General features: G+C 52.3%; 9 protein-coding genes across 9 annotated transcripts; 2 read left to right on the top strand and 7 right to left on the bottom strand.

Moving 5' to 3' along the window:
• Positions 1–131: 131 nt before the first annotated feature.
• Positions 132–1,271, top strand: J4E93_005475 (uncharacterized protein; the record flags this gene model as incomplete). The annotated part of the gene is made up of 2 exons (XM_049343396.1): positions 132–138; positions 298–1,271. 2 exons carry the CDS (start codon positions 132–134, stop codon positions 1,269–1,271), a joined length of 981 nt encoding a protein of 326 aa, XP_049199489.1.
• Positions 1,272–2,689: 1,418 nt separating this feature from the next.
• On the bottom strand, positions 2,690–5,551 carry J4E93_005474 (uncharacterized protein; the record flags this gene model as incomplete). The annotated part of the gene is made up of 3 exons (XM_049343395.1): positions 2,690–3,235; positions 3,285–5,183; positions 5,231–5,551. The coding sequence occupies 3 exons, from the start codon at positions 5,549–5,551 to the stop codon at positions 2,690–2,692; spliced, it is 2,766 nt and encodes a 921-aa protein (XP_049199488.1).
• Positions 5,552–6,393: 842 nt separating this feature from the next.
• J4E93_005473 (uncharacterized protein) lies at positions 6,394–8,145 on the bottom strand (the record flags this gene model as incomplete). Its single annotated transcript, XM_049343394.1, has 1 exon — positions 6,394–8,145. One exon carries the CDS (start codon positions 8,143–8,145, stop codon positions 6,394–6,396), a length of 1,752 nt encoding a protein of 583 aa, XP_049199487.1.
• Positions 8,146–8,923: 778 nt separating this feature from the next.
• J4E93_005472 (uncharacterized protein) lies at positions 8,924–9,569 on the bottom strand (the record flags this gene model as incomplete). The annotated part of the gene is made up of 2 exons (XM_049343393.1): positions 8,924–9,409; positions 9,510–9,569. The coding sequence occupies 2 exons, from the start codon at positions 9,567–9,569 to the stop codon at positions 8,924–8,926; spliced, it is 546 nt and encodes a 181-aa protein (XP_049199486.1).
• Positions 9,570–9,968: 399 nt separating this feature from the next.
• Positions 9,969–11,208, bottom strand: J4E93_005471 (uncharacterized protein; the record flags this gene model as incomplete). The annotated part of the gene is made up of 3 exons (XM_049343392.1): positions 9,969–10,488; positions 10,537–10,622; positions 10,669–11,208. 3 exons carry the CDS (start codon positions 11,206–11,208, stop codon positions 9,969–9,971), a joined length of 1,146 nt encoding a protein of 381 aa, XP_049199485.1.
• A 1,031-nt stretch (positions 11,209–12,239) lies between these two features.
• J4E93_005470 (uncharacterized protein) lies at positions 12,240–13,958 on the top strand (the record flags this gene model as incomplete). The annotated part of the gene is made up of 1 exon (XM_049343391.1): positions 12,240–13,958. The coding sequence occupies one exon, from the start codon at positions 12,240–12,242 to the stop codon at positions 13,956–13,958; it is 1,719 nt and encodes a 572-aa protein (XP_049199484.1).
• Positions 13,959–14,349: 391 nt separating this feature from the next.
• J4E93_005469 (uncharacterized protein) lies at positions 14,350–14,775 on the bottom strand (the record flags this gene model as incomplete). The annotated part of the gene is made up of 1 exon (XM_049343390.1): positions 14,350–14,775. The coding sequence occupies one exon, from the start codon at positions 14,773–14,775 to the stop codon at positions 14,350–14,352; it is 426 nt and encodes a 141-aa protein (XP_049199483.1).
• Positions 14,776–15,167: 392 nt separating this feature from the next.
• J4E93_005468 (uncharacterized protein) lies at positions 15,168–15,854 on the bottom strand (the record flags this gene model as incomplete). The annotated part of the gene is made up of 1 exon (XM_049343389.1): positions 15,168–15,854. The coding sequence occupies one exon, from the start codon at positions 15,852–15,854 to the stop codon at positions 15,168–15,170; it is 687 nt and encodes a 228-aa protein (XP_049199482.1).
• A 348-nt stretch (positions 15,855–16,202) lies between these two features.
• On the bottom strand, positions 16,203–17,579 carry J4E93_005467 (uncharacterized protein; the record flags this gene model as incomplete). Its single annotated transcript, XM_049343388.1, has 1 exon — positions 16,203–17,579. The coding sequence occupies one exon, from the start codon at positions 17,577–17,579 to the stop codon at positions 16,203–16,205; it is 1,377 nt and encodes a 458-aa protein (XP_049199481.1).
• Positions 17,580–18,393: the final 814 nt, after the last annotated feature.

The following is an 18,393-nucleotide window of genomic DNA, read 5'->3' as shown; positions in this document are numbered from 1 at the left end:
ATAGCGAGGCGTTTCTGGGGTTTGGAGTTGTCTCCATCCACTGTACCGCTTGAGCAACGTCCGTTCTTGACCAATCTAATTGTTGTTTTTTGTGGCTCTAACGCACCAGGTATTTCGACCAGCCGTTCTGTATGTTTAGTAGACCAACTAACACGGAAGAAGCTAGAGAAAGCAAAGTGAAGCCTCCGTATCCGCCACTCCATTCTCTATTACTACTGCCTACAGCTAGATGCACAGACCGTACCCATTATTTGGCGCCAGTATCACCTCCCTGTGCATATGCTCGGATCTATCAAGCCCTAATCTATAAAATACACTCAATTACAAGGCCCATCAACTTCCTCAACTCTAAGACGATGTCCGAAATGGCTGCTTCTGGTCTCTCCGCTAAGCCTTTCGACCCTGACTACCACTCTCAGTCAGGCACCGAACACGACATGGCTAGTCCCACTCTTCCTCGGATACCACTGTTCGTACCATCTCAGTATTGGAATTACCATGTGCATTCGCCCGTCGGCTATCACGGTTATCCCGTTCAACAATACTCGAGCAGCTTCGAGATGACCCCCTTGAGCCCACCAGATCATTCTAACGAGCACTGGCAACACGATTACAACACTCTTCCCTCGAATGTGGCTACTATCGACTCTGCCACTCAACGATGCAACTCTGACACCTTCCTCGAAGCCGCTGTGGAGGCAACGAGCCCAAAGCTCTCCGCCACCGCACCCCCCTTCGTACCCGTCAAATCCTCGACGCTCAACGCAGCAGCACCAACCTTCTTCTTAAGCCGCCTAGCAATATTTGATCCTCCAGCCGACGACGATCTCGCAAAGCGCCCTCGCAAGTACAACCGCGTCCTCCCCGATGCGCGCAACGACAAGATCACCTGCGCGCTCGAGATGATGCAATGTCCACGCGATGGACAAGTCGGCCGCTTCACCGACGAGACCACGTACGATTTCAACAAAGGATGGCACTTTAACGATCCCGTACTCGCTACGATGTACCACACGATGATCGAGCCGAAGAAACACAGCTTTGCTGCTTTCGCCCTGCGGGTGAACATCCGACCTGTGAACGACGCGCCGCCGCTGTGGCCGCCCTATATGAATCTCTTCGATATCAAGTCTTACTACTTTGAGGTCGTTGAGAAAGACAGTGTGAAAGAGGCGAAGTGGGTTACCATTCTGCCGAGCGGCTCACCACCGACTGCTGAAACTGTCCACATCTACGAGACAGACAAAGAAGAAATGGATTTCTTTCGGTGATTGGCTCGCGAAGAATATCAAGTCGCGCAAATGGCTCGGTCGCCTTGGCTATCACTTGCAGTTCAGGTGGTATAAACATAAGGGCAGCAAATGTCGCTTTGAGGACTTCCCGGCTGAGATTCGAGAGAAGATATACAAGGCCGCGCTTGGCGGTGAAGTATATCCGCTAAGCAGTCACTGCATCGCTGCTTGTCGCCCAGACTCGTCTCTTGACGGAACGACCGAACCTGAAGCCCAGCTAACGCTAGGGCTGGGCTATCACCGGGGTCTGTTTTGGCATCGAAAGGGTGACGCATTATTGGCGTCTCCGTGGGATAACGACCAGATGTCAGAAGATCGACCTTTCGTATATGGGCCGGATAACTCGCTTTCGGCAGTCAACTCCACGATCCGCGACGAGTTTCTTCACTTCGCCTGGGTACGAATGCGTAGCCGGTTCTTCGAGCCAAAGCTATTTACCCTAGCCACGGAAGCACAACCGGGCTCAGCTGCGGCTTACCAATACCTGAGCAAAATTGAGTTGAGCTTCACTAATAAAGAGTGGTTTACTTTCTTCGGTGTCAATATGAATTGTCACCCGTTCGGAATCAATACTGGCTGGGCTCAGTCTCAAGGTTCCTATCTTCGTAAGCTTGACAACCTCCGCGACTTACGTCTTCGCTTTCGAACGCCGGATGACGGCTACCAGGGCAGCCAATGGGGCAGTGCATACGAACACGATCGATTTTCTTGCTATGGAGGGGAGGACTACATTTGCTGTCAGCGTACGACGGTGGACTGGATCTGCAATTTCGCATATCCCTTCCTGATTGACAAGTGCAAAGAAGAGGCCTTGAAAGAGAGACTGATGGTGACGTTGACCGGCGCTGTGAAGACGGTTACGAAAGAGAAGTGGGAGGCGATCTTCAAAGGCCAGCGCGATCACGACCAGGACGCGGCGTTGAAAGCCATCTTTGACACCTCGGATGAAGAATTGTGAGTACCGAGGTACCTGTAAGTTGTCTCTCATGAATGCTGACCTTACATTAGGCCCCCAAGCTGTCAGTGTGGAACGGTTTGTGCGTTTCGCTACAAGAGTCGCGATGAACCTGGGTGTTATTTCACTCACGGTGATTCGTTCGATCCAGATACCTAGATATAGAGCTCGAGGGATTAGAGTAATTATATGACTAATGTGTAACGAGTCGCGAGATTCGAATGTGAAGAAAAGCGGAGGTATAGTGGTAGGAGACTAAGGATACATCTTTGAGACTACTATGTAACTCGTTTGGTTGGAGGTGTGGCGTCTCTATCATTCTTCCGATCATATGATGTCCATCATAGTACTCATCAGGACAAGGTCGCGCACGCAGTAGGATCGAAGGTGTCGTAGTGAACTCGCATGCCTATTCCAGATGATTAGAATTCCCACATACAGGTCATGTGGCGGATCTGTACTTACTGACTGGCAGTGGCACCCACTCATCTTTAGCCTCGCTCAAAAAGCTCACAGTACCCTCTTGAACCTCCCGCCTCAACGTTTCTTGCGTACCTGGCCCCTTTCTGAGACCTTCCATCCGAGCAAAGATGCGCAACTGGGTGACTAAACCAGCAACGATGATAGGTCTGGTCAGTGCTCCGTGTAGCCCGTCGATGAATGGTAGATATAGCTCGTGTGGACGGTCGAGGTTGATGTTGTCGGGATCAGGAAAGATCGCGGGGTCGCGAGATGCAGCTGCCACGTCGAGAATAAGGTCGTCACCCTTGTTTATACCCTCTGCGTGTCGCCAGTCGCTAGTGGTGAGAAAGGTGTTAGGAATGCGGAGGAAGCCAGTCGCGGGTGTAATAAGGCGCAGAGCTTCAAGCACGTATGCGCGCAGTACCTCGGAATTTGCTGGTGTAATATTCTTCGCCAATTTCTGAATGTCCGGCCAGTGCGTAGAATGATAAGGTTCTGAGAGGAAGAGATCGATGATTTGGCAGAACTAGTAATGATCAGCAGGGGCTTATGCATGAAGCGACTTCTAGGCTTACGGCAAAGGTGCTGAACACAACAAGATCAACAGCAAGTATGACCACTAGAGAGACAACTTCTTTGACCTTTGCCCCATTTTCGAAGAGCCGTTGCATCACTTTCGCTCCATGGTCTGGCATGAGATTGCGCTTCGCATGTCGTCGTTTGCGGGGATCCGGAAACTGCACAGCGGGTGATGCTTTCATCCCTTCGCAAACAACCCTGACCTCTTTCGACATTTCATCGCTTGCAGCGATTGCATCTCTCCGGAGTGCGGCAGACTTCGCAGGGTTGTTGTCTAGATGAACAAAGTGAAACACTGCTATCATCTTGTTGAAGAGCTGCTTGTCATCAAAGCTGGCCGTTGAATCTTGCGAGTCGTTGATCGGGATATTGAACAGACACGCAGCAAATTGTGTCCAACTGCGAGCTGCCACGTCTTTGATTGCATCTATCTCGGCAACTTTGAAAAGCCACTTGCTGTTGTTCTGCACGAGCTGGGTGGTCTTCAGGTTGAGGAAGTGCGCAAAGATTTCTATCGACTCCTCGGGCCCGAGTATAGCTTGCCGAATGATGTCTTGCTGTTTGACAGCAGCGATAGTGTTACCAAGCAGGACATGTGGTTGATACTCTAATTGCCGCAGGGTGTGAGTCCACGCTGTCGTGTACAAAGTCTGGTCACGAAGAATACGGAGGATCATCTTGTAATCGGTGATGACTGTGGGAGGCGACCCGTAGCGAGGCTTCTCATAGCAGAAATCTGTCTCGTGTCCGAGAGACTTCTGTCGTCGTCTCATCTCCACAGGCGTGGTCAGCGGGTAGTGCGCGTAAATCGAGTTGCCACGATAGTATTCGGGAAAGACTCTCATCAGTAGCTTGTACAAGACACCTCCGCCATCAATCGAGTATTCGCTGGAAGCTGCGTTGAACCCAAAAGCTGTCAGGTGGTGCGGGGTGTAGTCCACGGTGTAGAATCGATCACCCCGAATAAGAGAGAGCGCATGTGACACCACTGCTCTGGTCGCCGTCGTTCCTGCACACAAGCCTGATCCCGGAGTCATCGGGGCAGTTGGCTCTTCCAGAATAGTTCCGGCATATAGCTCGACGTTCTCAACATCTTCGTACAAGACTTCGAGCGCGGCAGCGACGTCAGGGTCGGAGTGAATATCGCTGAACGAGGTGTGAGAGGTCATCCCGAAGAATCTTCTGGTCTCATTGAGAGAAGCCACGCCCCACTGCCGAGCTTGCTCAATACTCATTACTTCGATGACCTTCAACGCCAGAGGGACACGGTGAGGACCAAAGCTCATGGCGACTTCATCCGTGGCTTCTGTAAGTATCTGAACGATATCTTCGTCGTTGAAGTAGCCGTCGTTCTTCCTCTCGAGGCCAGCAAAGACACGCCGACCAGGATCTGCAGGCGGTATCGCAGCGTGGCGACGTATGCCAGCTCGCATATCTTCCAACGTCAAATGGCCAATATTCGTATCTGGGCATATCATAGACATGTGATCCGTGAGCCAGTCCTCATCCTTCTTCGATATGGACGAATGCCACCGATAGATCATGTTGATCTCGGCACTTGTCTGGTTGCCACGGGCCTTGTCGACATCTGTCTGCCCAATGATACCCTCTATCTTTGCTCGTGGATCTAAGGTCACCGAGGAATCTACGCACTGTAGGTTGAGGATGGTGCGCACGTAGTCTTTCAGGACGATATTGATGTACAAGCCCGTTGTTACCAGCCGTGCAGTCTGGAAGAGGTCGTTGTCACGCTTGGCAAGAGCTCTCTTGTAGAAACCAGTGTCAATGCCAGCCGCGTTGCAGGGAGGGCTGAATCGACCGTTCTCATTGATGATGGCCAGTTGCTCGACAACGATGTTGTGAAACCGCGAAAAACATACGATCAGAGCAGAGGACTACCGATGATAAGCAACTACACAACAGACTAGAGCGCGTATCTTACCGCTGCTGGCCGGCTGAGGATCCTCGTATCAGCGAATGCATCCGGCTTCAACTTTCCATCGACGAAAGTACGGACCATGCTTTGTGCTTCCTCGGACTCCCCGTATAGTGACGAGAGGTCCAGATATGAGGATGTCATGGCCACATCGCTATCTTCGTCGCCTGTACGAAACACATCGCATACTATGACGGCTGCGAAGGCGAAGAACAGACTCGATAGTTGGCTGGGGTGTGGTGTTGGTTTGGCTTCTCGCGCGAGCAGTGTATCGAACAGCAGTTCCGGATCGGGGAGCTTTGTAGGTATGTGTCTTGGAGTGACCATGCGCGCGTAGTAAGAACCGGCCTTGCCGACGTTAGGCAAATGTATGTTGTTGTTGCTACCATCGGCGGATCGGTATTTGTCTGGCTCATGTCAGTCGTAGAAACTGGCACAGAGTGAGGCGGGTTTACATCGATCCCCTAGTGATGAGTACACCGGCTGTTCCATGTCTCTGCACAACGTTTTGAGCAGACTACTCGTATTGGTTTCATCATTGGTAGATGATGCCAGAAACTGCACAAGCTTCTCCTGTCATACGTTTTAGCTGCGGCTCTTTCCACGTTGAGGCAGTCACATACATCGTGTGCGCTATCATCGGACACAACACTACGAGTAGTGCCACTCAAAGAACCGCGTGTCTCGTGATGAGTGGGACTGGCTTGGCCACTGGCGTCCTGGGCCAGTTCCTGAAGAGGAAGCATCAGACCGTTTTTATTCGGAAGAGAGTGCGTAGGTAAAGGTGTAAAAGGGTGTGTGTCGAAGTTGAGTGTGGCTGACATGCAGCTGGCACTAGAGTGAGGTCATCAAGTGGCCTTGTCACTGCCTTATCACATGGCCTGATGGTATCCATATGGGATGATTTCATCTCATCGCCAAGGAAACGGGGTTCGTTGGAAGAAGTAGTCGCGAGGTAGTACATGAGCAGTTGTAGGAAGTCTCAGCCACAGCCTCATCCCACAATGACGCCATCGCACGATCTTACAGGGCAGGTGCTGCCACGAGATACAAACGTCATCCGAACGATCGAGGAAACACGAGAGCGACGGTTGATGTGGATGCATTCATTTGAATACACCAAGAGTCGTCTCCTGGTAGTCTGTTGCAATTCTTAGGTACAGAAAAGGCTAATGACCTAGCACCTGTCCATGCCGCGGTTTCTCGCAAAGCTCCGTCTTCTCCAATCTCAGGGTCGGTATCGAAGTCACGGGATAGTCAGGATTCTCCCACACTACTCCGTATCTCAATCGTTGATCGCCGCATTCCTCGAGTAGCCTCCTAACCTCTGCATTGGGATGCGAATCAGCAAGAAGCGGCGCGTTGAAGGCTCTTGCAATTTCGATTGGTGAGAGTGACACCTCGCGACCTAGATGCCACCATCCCGCTAATACTGTGAAAACACAGCCCGTTGCTACTAGCGTAATGCCTATGGCAAGGGCGAGGAATGGGTATTGACTCTTGAACACGATGTCTTTCGCGGTCTGCTCGATCTCGACTGTTTGTTCGAACATACGCTTTTTTTCCGACTCACTTATTGGTACGAAGAAGTAGTATGGACTGTCGACGTAAGGTTCTGGATTCACTTTCATGATATCACCCTTTGTATGAGGTATGTATAGGGCGGTTCGAAAAGCCAGCTCGCGTACTGACGTCAGGACATCGGATGTCGGATCTGGAAGCTTCATTTCACAAAAGCCGGCGTCCAGGCCCACAAAGTCTTTCATATATCTGAGTGCAGTCGTTCCGGAGGTGTAGCCTCTCCAGCCTAGAGGGCCGCCAGCAATGTACGTGTACATGTTTGAATTCCACTGTGCATCTAGATAAAGATACACACCAGAATAAGTACTCTGAACTCGATAGTCTGAGTCCGAGTCAATCCAGGGTGAGTGAAGAGCCAGCACTCGGTCGGATCTCCATGAGCTGTCTGGGTCTAGAGTGATCGAATCGTTGCTTAATATGAAGGGATACTCCATAGTGGCAGGCCGCAGCTCGCAATTGGTTCTGTTGATTGGCGCAAAACACCCCTCATCGCCTTTGTAGATTGCAGTGAAGTTCATGACTATCTCTTGACCTTCAAAAGGAGCATATTCGGTAGTGAAGTTTGACCAGAAGATATCTGCCTTCGTAACCCAACTACCACCAAACGCAGAATAGTTGTAATTGCCAATGCTATCCTGCATACAGCGCATGTCATAGCCGGCGCCACGTAATGTGCCCTTGCACAGGCCTTCACAGCCTGAACCTGAGACATTCATAGATCGGCCATCAGTATGCTGCATGGCAATTTCGCTAAACGAAGGTGACATCAAAGTAGGATTCTCGAGATTGCTGTAAGCACCCGTATAGCCCACGGGAATCTCTCCTGCGACGGCTATAGTGATATTCTTCATCTCGACCTGCGTTCGCTCGTGAATGACAGAAGCGCGTTGCAAAAGAGGTCCGTTGATAGGCGCCAGCGTAACAGCGAGTCCAGCCAAAGCGACAAGATTGAAAGACCGTCCCGATCGCAGTATCGGAACGACTCCATGCCCAAATGCCCAGATATCGTGCAGATCCTTGACTTTGGCGTCGCCCTTCAGGGCTTTCACCCACCACGCGATAGTGATAGCCTGCGCGAGGGCGTATTGTAAAGCGATATTGGCGATTGTGTACGAGATGGCGAGACAAACGGTGGGCTGGTACTTCCAAGAGGTAATAGGCTGTCCATCTGAGGCGGTGATGATGTATATCATGCTGACAGACGCAGCCAGCGCGGTGGCAAGAGCGAAAATTCCGGAATGGGGAAAGCGGCGCCAGAACCCGGTTCTCCACGAGGATGGATGTGGGGGCTGCGATGGCTGCGAGTCCTTTTCTTGTTCGTTGAGTAGTCCTTTCTCCATGGTTGTGGGGAAGTAGGAACGATAGAAGTGATTTGGATAGAGTATAGGCCGACACACATGCGGGCTCAGTCTGTTTAACAGGGCTGCCAGAGATAGAGACCGCAAGTACCCCGGCGGTGGTGTACTGCATTGATACGGAGGGGTACTGCGGACTGTACATGTGTACAACTGTGCCACATTGGCACGCTACTTGAAACGCTTTCATCTGCAGTTGATCCACACCATCAGCGAAACACGATATACTATTCGTCAGTTCAAAGGATGTAGATCGTCAAACCTGCCTGTAGAGGCCGGGTACAGCCCAGGACTAGGAATAACTTTCGTAGAGCCTGTCGCTGTAAGTGAGGGGTACATACGTTGTATACAGCCACACAGGTCCAGGCACAAAGATGTACTACAGATGATGTCAGGCAGGCACTGCGATTGGATCACAGTACATAAATCTGGACAAGGTCAGTATCGAAACAGAAAATAGCGAACCAACAACCCATACCGATTGCGATATCAATTATGACCTCCATGCAAGGAGGCGTGTTAGCGGAATGAAAATTGCCAGGGTAACTGGAATCGTTCGCGAAGATGCGAGCAAGACGGAGTTGGTGCTCAAATTTTGGTTCATGGGTATCTCATCTACATATGAAATCGTACCGTATCGCTCGTAGCGTCCGGGTGCTCATCCTCGTTCGAACCGTCGTTCCCGGTCGGACCGTTGCCGCAGATATCCGCCTCGTTTTCGTCTCGTCCTCGCTCCATTTTCGCCCCGTTCTCGTGCTGACGCCTAGAAGACCATCTCATGCGGCCTATCGCTGCTCCTCAACGCGAAGCTAGCACCGAGGTAAGACTCCAGATCAGGAGTCCTCTTGATGTTAGCCATAAGCGCCTTGTCCACCTTCTTCTGGTCTTCTATCCGCTGAGGATCTGTCTCCTTCTTTGCGGGTGTCTCGCCGTCCTTGAAGAAGTCGTCCTCGCCCTTGCCGTCCTTCTTCTCGCGCGCCCAATACTCGTCCTTGCTCACGCGTGCGACGACTTCCTCGTCCAGACCAGCGATGTCGACGACGGTCGAGGTCGCGATGACGTAGCGATGGTTGACGCGACGCAGGGGGACGCCGTTGGACTTGAAGGGGCCGGTGATGAGGAGGACGCCTTGATCGAGCTGGCGCAGGAGCACGACGCGCTTACCGCGGAAGCGGCCGGAGAGGAGGATCAGGACGGTTCCTGGGGCGAGCGACTCGCGGTACTTGGTGGGGTGGGCTGTCTTGCGCGCCTGTGAATCGGGTTGTTAGCTTGATATTCGCGACAACGCCAACATATACATTTGTGTGTCTTTTCGACAGCTCAAAATTTATCACGAGAAATGCGCGTACCTTCTTCATCTGCGCCTCCTCCTCGGCAGCGTAGTACTTGGATGCTTTCTGGTCGGCCATTGTGTTGATTTGAGGCGGGGGAAGTCTGGTAGTCAATTAGTACGTGTCGCATGCAAATTCGCTAGACCAAATAGAATAACCCCGTATCTTCTTACATTTGTCTGTGGTGATGATGATGTCGTCGTCGCGATTTCAGGGTCGAGATGTGCGAGCGCTCGCTAAGATCAGCCCTACGGCGCTAGTGGTCCCCGCAAACCATCGTTCACATGTGAACACTGGCACGATGCGGACACATGCCGTAATGGTAACACAGTAGCAAGTGTGATTGCAAGGTTGAAACAAAGATACCAGTGGAGTCGCATATGACATTAAGTCGCATAGATCATGAGCGTATATTGTACATTAATCCGAGACCACCCGCGTATGTAGGTCATTAGATCGTGAGTATCAGCAAGGCCGTTATTTCTTCTCCATCAGACTCTGCCTCTGCCTCATTTCACCCATCTTACCGACAGCCTTATCCATGCCACTCCACTTCCGCACAAGATGATTCACGCCGACAGGCAGTACACCAAGGATCTGGATATACTTTGAGTATAGAGGCAGCGCAATCTCGCCGCTCTCACCCCGCTCAATCAGCTTGATGATGTCCTTTCCAATATCGGCAGGCGTAACCACAGGCGCTAGGAAGTTGCTTGGGGTCTTGAGGCCTGCAAACATGGTTGTGCCCATCTGACCGGGTTGTACGAGGATTGTCTTGATGTCCTTTGCGGCGGGGTTTTGTGCAAGCTCCGCGCGAAGCGAGTGGTGCAGCGCCAAAAGGGCCGCTTTTGAAGCTGTGTATGCGGATAGGTTGGCTGCACCGAGGTGGCCGAGGACGGAGGAGACGGTTACGATGGTGCCGCGGCCTTCCTTCAGCATGTGCGGGAGGATTGTACGGAGGGTGGTGAATTGAGACAGGGTGTTGACACGGAAGGTGCTGTTGAGGTATCAGCAGATGTCAATAGGGATTCCAGAGCATACATACCGCTCCACATCTTCAGCGGTTGAGTCGAGGATTGACTTGGTCTGCACCATACCAGCGTTGTTGATCAAGATCGTCGGAGCGCCGAGCTATACACGTTAGCAGAGTGCGGTCTCCTAGCAGAGGAATACTCACGTCGTCGACAATCTTGGCTACGGCAGCTTCAACCTGCTTTGCATCGCTCACGTCGCATTTGTAGTAAACCACGCCCTTGTTCTCCGCCTCATCTTCGTCAACCTCCTTCATGTCTAGGACGGCGATGTTGGCATTGCGCATTCCATAGGTCTCTGCCAATAGTCCGCCGAGGCCGTCAACACCGCCGGTTATGACAATAACCTCTTCCTCTAGGTCCACCTCGCGCGGTGATCCCCATGCGATCCGATCGCTGATGAGCCCGAAGATACCGGTGACGGTCATGAGCATAGCCCAAGCCATGGCAATGCGCATCTCGATGTTCTCATAAGGCGTGTACTGCGCGCGCAGACACAAGACCACGACCCATGATACGAACGGATGGAAGACCGTGTATCCGAGGACGTACCATATCAGGTCGACATTGATGTAGTGGTGCCATGGCTCGTCGGGTCGGTCGAAGCTCTTCGGTAGCTGGACGGGTACTTCCCTTATTGAGGAAGACATGGTGGGCATGTCGATACAAGAGGATTGTTGGATCATGGAGGATGGTGGGGCGCGTCGGCGCGTAGTTGAGGCTTGGACGCGAATCGGACGTTGAAAGTATGTATTACGGCGACAATGCTACCCAGGAGCGAAAAGTGAGATGTGTGAGAATGCGCAATTTGCGCAAACAGTATACGGGGCCATTCTGTTCTTATTGTACAGTCGCTGATGCTGAGGTTTGCAGTGTTTCATTCGCGCCTCAGGTCTCCAGGACGCTAGCCGGAGTGCTTCAAGCTGTGAGTGAGGGGCTGAGTAAGCGACTTCCCTTGCCGTGCGCATCTGTCCACACCAACCCCAAACCCACAATACAACCACCACCATGGAGTTCAAGAGATCACCCATCGTGCATGGCAATCTATGCGACCATTTCTTTGGTGATAACGCGTTGCTGAAGTCTCCTTGTGCCAAAGCACGCACAGGTGGGGAAGTATCACCGCCGTGCGCCGACGCGCTTCATCTCCTGATCACCAGATACCAGCCCCGGGGCTTCCCTTGAACCGACCGTGGTTATTGATCGTGCTCTCCTTCTCGAGACACGGTGGTAGTTCATACTGGTAAGGAGAAGGCGACTCCCGAATTGGACCTGCTGCGCCAGGAAAGCGATCTTGCGAGATCGTGATCGCCTTTCAAGCTACATGAGCAAGCACCATGGACCTCGAAGAATGGATCCACACTTTTCTAGCATCTAAGAATCGGCTACGGCAGCTGGGGCATCTTCCAATGGCTGCGTACCGATATCTCTGGATGTCTAACCGAAAGCTAGGGTAGCAATCGGCTTGGAAGACTTCACGAAATGCATGAGCTACCTTCCAACGCATCCGGCGCACCTCCCCAAATCTTTCCAACTTATGGCAGCAACGGGCGATGTTACAATTTCCTGCGTTCGTTATGACGACACGTAAACACACGTTCTACCGCTCATAAACTCCACCTCCCATCCCGAGTCTCTTCTTCTCCAACCCCTTCTCCAGTGTATTCTACTGCTACTGCTGACTGCATCATCTCTCATATCGAACCTCTTCAACACAATGCTCGGACAAGCCTTCTTCGTCCTCGCACTCGCGGCTCTGGCTCATGCCGGAGCTATCGTCACCAACCATTGCCCATACACGGTCTACATCTGGTCTGTACCCCAGTGGCTCAGCAGCTCACTCACCGAAAACGTCCCTCTCAAGCCTAATGGTCAGTACCGAGAACCATGGCACTTTGGGTCCCCCCTCAATCCTGGTGTTGCCATCAAGATCTCCGACAAGTTCGAAGGTATCAACAGGGGCGCCAACGAGATGGACTTCGCCTACACGATTGACCTGGACACCTTAGACAAGGTCTGGGTCGGCCTGTCCCCGGTTCGAGGCAACCCCTTCCACAACAAGATCGCCTTGCACAGCTGTCACCAGAGCTTCTACGGCTCCGCAAAGGTTGAGACACATGTTTGCACCCCTAAAGACAACATTGAGCTTGTCCTTTGCGATACGTCACCACGCGTGACCATATTGAAAGATTCCACGTCTCTTGCCGATATCATGTCGTGCTACGACTACCCATATTTTGGCCTTACAACACACGGTGCAGACAGCGTCGAAGTTCACACGGGCAACCTTCCAAATCATGTGGCAGAGGATACCGACTCCGACTCCGACTCCGACGCTGACGGCTCCGAATCGCGGGAGGCTCATACCATGAAGTTCACGTATACCATGGGCATGACCGCTGAGTTCTCCGATGAACCCACCCCCGGTTTCATACTGGCGCCGTCTACATCGTCAGTGATGCTTCCGCCCAGGCCAGCGAGTACCGTATCAGGACCAGCAATTCCGCATAGGCCAGAACCATCGGACACCACCTCCACCACGTCGCGCGGGGGCTTTTTCACACCACCTGCGCCTGCACCTCGCGAAACAGACTGCCGGGATTGCAAGAAGCCACGAAAACCAATAGACAGTCTATGCCTAGCTAGGGTCTATTACCCGGCAAGACGTCGCGTCCCTGCAGCTCGCAATACTCCAGACGACATTGAGCCAACACGCGTACCAACCGCACATCACTCAGTAAACCCAACACTGTGCAACATCGTCCGGAGGTACCACACTGGAGTCGACGATTGCGATGAATTGGCACTAGAGTCGTATGCTCGTGCCATATACCCCACAGTCTGCGACCCCGTGAATGCTTCACTCCTGATGGGCTTCCCATGCGAGGAAATTATGGAGGAGATGAAGAAAGTCTACCCAGCCATCGATGCTCCGGTGATCTCCCGGGCCGCCTCATGCGAGTGCGAACCTGACTGCGACTTCTGCGGACACTTCAACGATACTTGCTTCTGCGCAGGGGCTATCGCGGCGCCAATGCACGCGAGCGTCCCATCTCTCCCGACGGATTTCGAATCTTTTCCCTTCACTCCCGAGGATCAAAGGATCTGCCTGTATTCCTTGTGCGACCCAGAGGTTCCCGGAGTCAACTGCCAGGACGTAGCCGACCTACTCCATGCCATTCTAACGCTCAACAATGAGAGTTACGAAGAATGGGTCACCGAGACCAGGCCTCATACCTGCGATGCTTACTCCGTTTTCAAGATGGCTACAGGTCAGCTGGCAATCTGCATTGCTGATCTTTGTGCGCATCACCCTGAAGCATGCGACAATATCCAGGCTCTTCTCACTTCAGGTACCAAGGCTAAGTTGGGCCTGGATGTCTTCTTCATCAAGCATCGCGCTATCTGCGACCAGGTCCTTGATGAGAGTACCTGAAGCTCGGACATGACCGGTGACATGGTGGACTGGGTTGATCGTTTTTATCGTCGTTATCGTTGGTTGTCTTTTTGCTTTCACCTCATACCCTTAGCGTTCGCATAGCTTACCGTTTGTACTTTCATTTGCCTTTCAACGCCGATCCTTCTTCTCAATGCGATCACTTGGCTTTCAACATGCTCACGTCTACTGTCGAGTGATGAGGTTGTATCACGTTCACTTTGCGAATGACCCCATAAGTTTCATGTCAAGACATGTATTTTCTAAGGAAAAGCCTTGCGTAAGCACAAAGTCGGCCTCTGACCTCAGTGAGAGAGCGACAATGAGCTACTCTAGGCTACTACAGTGACCAACAGACCCTATCTCCATCCCTCGTGCCTCTTGGCTCGATCTAGGCAGCCTCGTCCTCTCCCTGTCCTTCTCCATCTTCACCATCGCCACCGTCACGCTCCAGTTCCGCATTCTCATACTCCGTAACACGAGCGATGAACTCCGCCTCCGACCCGTTCTTCATGTCGATCAGCTTCTGGTAGTCCTCGCATAGTTGCTCGTGTCGCCCAGCCTCAGTCTCAAGCTCTGCATTGTTCGCTCTGATCGCCGCATCCAGGACTTCGATCCGCTCCATGTCCAGAGTCGGTGCGAGCCTGGCTTCGGTGAGCTGCTCTTTAAGGGCCGCATATTCCTCCTCCAATTTGGCGACAAGGGCTTTCTTTTTCTCGATACGCTTCTCTGCTCGCTTGCAGGACCTCTCGTAGTAGGCGAGACGCTCGGCCATAGTGGCATCGCTGGCGGGGGTGGTGGTGTTGTTCTTGGACATGGTTGGTATTGTGTTGTTGAGATTGGTGGTTGTTGTAAGTTGTTCTTGTATGATTGATGATGCTATCGGATGAAGACTCACTCTCACACAGGAAGTACTTCGTTTATATCCCGAATCGCTCCGGTTTGTCTATTGTCTACGTTTGCAACTACAAGAAAGAACACTCCCAACTCCAACAACGCCTACCGAGACATGTTTGTAAAGACAAGAAACCACAAGAAACTACAAGACACAGCCGTTAATGAAAGACAACAACGAAACCCAGTCAGTCTACCAGCGAGTGTTTGTAAAGAAAGGAAACCACGCAAACTCCAACTCCTCAAAGCAGTTCTATTCCAAACACTGAAGTCCAGAAACTACCGGAACCAGCGTCGGTGCAATGCCACGCCGATCTAGAGACGTCGCGTACCATTAGAAGCCTGTCGCAGAAGCAGGAGCATACACAGGATTACCAAGAGACGTACCAAGCAAGCCGGAGCCAAGACCATGACGAGAACGGCCAGAACATCCCTTCCATCAACAGGATATGGGTGAGGAGGAATGGGCTGCGGCTGCGGCTCCTCGTCGATAGGGCCGGGGCAAGTCGGTTCAGGAACGGGTTGCTCAGGCTCAGGTACCGTAGGTCCAGCTTCCACTTGTTCCTGAGGAGCTCCAGAAAGCCGATCAATCACCTTCTTCAAATCCCCATCAATTTTTCTAACCTTCTCTTCCATGTCTTGCAAGTTCTCACATCCATCTCCTCCTGGCGCCGTAACACCATTGTCAGCTTGTGCGACACCATCCGCAACGGCAGCAGCTCGCTCTGCATGGTACTCAGCACGGTGCTCACGCAACCAGTGCACCAGTGCAATGACATTGGGGTATTCGACTTGACTAGGCCAGTTTTGGTGCAGCGGTTGGACGATTTCGTGGACAGTTGCGCGGTCTTCGACAGTGAGAGTGAGGAACCAGGCGTCAAATTCGTGAGAGGAGAATGTGGAGTCGTTCTGGGCCATCCGGAAAAAGTAGTTGAGTTTTGCGACGAGCTCGCCGCGGGCGCGGGAGGGGGTAGCGGTGAGGGTGACGCGTGGGTAGGACATTTTTGGTGAGATGATTGGGGTGGTTGTTGGTAGTTTGATGATAAAAGGGTTAGAATGCTGTTGTGATGGTGTTGTGAGATGGTAGTGAAGATGTGAAGATGTGTTGATATCTCCTCCATCGCGAACTTCTTCATCTTCTTATATCCCCCTCCCATGGCCCAAACTCCCTCACATACACTCCTCCGTCACGTTCCAATGTCAGTCACTCAGGTTCACGCATGCCCATCATCTGACCAAACCACAAAGTCTCAACAAAGTCTCATTAACTGATCTAGATATCTTCTTTGAACCAAATCCAGGAAGCGCACCAAGCGCGGAGCACTGAGCAATGTCTCAAGCCCATGTCTTCTATTGCTTTGAACCGAAAATGCCGACCTTCATCTTCATAGGTGTCTTGGGTGTTAACGGGCCCCGCTCTGTTTCAGCGCCATGTTCCACATACATGCTCTTCTCGTCTGGCGGGTAGGCGCGCTCTGCGTCTCTCGCGCATTGTCCAGCCCCAACTTCAATTTTGACATGACCGTCTTTGTCACCCCGTAAGTTGACGATGAGGGACCCGTTGCCTCCGTCAGGGTCGCTTAATAGCCAGATGTGCTTCATTCTCCTCCCTTCTCTCCGCTCCATGATGTCGTCCGCTGCAGCTGCAATGTCGCCTCCGCCTCTTGATGCAGCGACGATGAGATCACGTGGATCGAGATAGTTGAAGCGGCCCAACGCAGACCAAGCTGCAGTGCGCACAGCCTCAAACACAACCGCGAGGATGATAACGAGGTTGAGCGTGAAGATAGCGTAGATGTAACTCGGTTGCCCAAACTGCAGCGCGTAGACGTAGACTTTCGCCGGTTGCTGAGTGAACATGCGTCCAACCATGAGCTGCGCAGACGCATAGGCAACCAACATGTCATCAGCCATCGCAACCATGCTGTTAGTGAGACCCGCTAGTGTTGCTTCCTCTTCAGTAAACGTTCGATTATTGAACGTCTCTGACATCTTGTATGCCGCGATACTGGAGTTGAACGCCTCGCCAAGCAGCGAAACATACAGATTCGTCATGTCATTCGACATGAGCTCGAACTGCCGCACAACCGTGCGCGTGACGTTTCGCTGGGGGTTGAAATCAGACATGGTGCGCACGGGCTTGACGGTGATGTTAAGGTTGCCGACGTCGACGGTGACGTTAAATAGCGTAGGGGTAAAGTCGAATTCGCATTGCGTGGTATTGAGGAAGGAGTAGGCTGAGCCTGCAGCGATAGCGAGGTAGCGGCGAGGGGAGCGGTCGCTATACGCCACGCCCATCGCTACGATAGCCTTACCGTCGTGGCCGATATAGTTTGAGTATTCCGGGCCTTCTTCGCTGTCAGGCAGATTCCCAGAAGCCGCATAGATCCATTCGTTGACTGGTCCGGACAGGGTGAAGTTCGATGTTGCGTTGTACGTGCAGGTGACGTTTGCCAGATAGCCCTCCTCTTGGTAGATGTAGCCCGCAACCTGGCTGTTCGACCTAATCCCTTGGTCCATCAATCCGATAGATGCACCGACGCCATATGAACGGCCTCGGTAGCTGAACTGAGTGTTGTCGAGTTTGCGATGGACATGGGGCCCTCCACCAAAGGAAGACGCCTGAGCCGCTGATGCTAGAAGCTGACTGCTCTGTTGCTGGCCAACTGAATAAGTGAAGAAGCCCTTTTGTGTGCGCAGCGACGGTCCAGAACTACCAATCATCATCGGATACTCTTTAATCATCGACACGTCCTCGTAACTTGGGATCAAAAGCGTACCGCTATCCACCGTCCGCGATACCGATGGTGTCATCGAACCAGCCCAGAGCGCCGCAGGCACAAGACTGAGAAGAACGACAAAGACAGAGGGAAAGAAGAACCGTAGAGGCAAGTCCCAATCCACGCGCATGATGCTCATATCCACCCAAGTGCGCAACACATCCAGAGACACGCTGACCTTGTTGAGCCGCAGTCGAAGCGCATAGTTGATAAGCTTGCAAATAACCGCGAGATGCAAAAGTCCAAAGAAAGCGGCGAGAAGCTGAACGACCAACGCAGCAGAACCCGGGAACCTGTTCGCAAGAGTAAAGAGCTGACCCGTAACCCTGCATTCGTTGATCTGTGCCAGCAAAAGCACTGTCGAAAGCGTCGTCGTAAAGGAGAGTCCGTAGAAAGTATTATACCGTCCCCAATGACTATATCGCAACGTTCTGCCATCATCTCCCGTATCCCTCCGATCTCCCGGTAAGAAGGTGAATTGCCGAACCATTACAAAAGATTAAGAAACGAGCGAAAAGGGACCGGCCAGCGGTTACGAAAAGAACGAAAAACCTTCAAGGTGGATGAAGAACGAGCGACGAGATGCAGAACGCGAAAGGAATCCTCATGTTGGCCATCTTAGACGGTGGTTGAGTGTTTGGCATTGGCATGCCAGGCTACCCGTGTTACCAGGCAAGTGTTGACAGTTGTTGTATCAGGTGCGGCGAGATTTCATGCCTGAGACGAAGGATCCACTGTGATCGTGGCTGCATGCGGTAAGT

This window comes from Alternaria ventricosa (assembly GCF_023758065.1).
Source record: "Alternaria ventricosa strain BMP 2768 chromosome Unknown scaffold_8, whole genome shotgun sequence".
In the NCBI taxonomy this organism is placed as follows: Eukaryota; Fungi; Ascomycota; class Dothideomycetes; order Pleosporales; family Pleosporaceae; genus Alternaria; species Alternaria ventricosa.
Note: the sequence above shows the minus strand (reverse complement) of the source record. Positions and strands in the feature narration are given on the sequence as shown.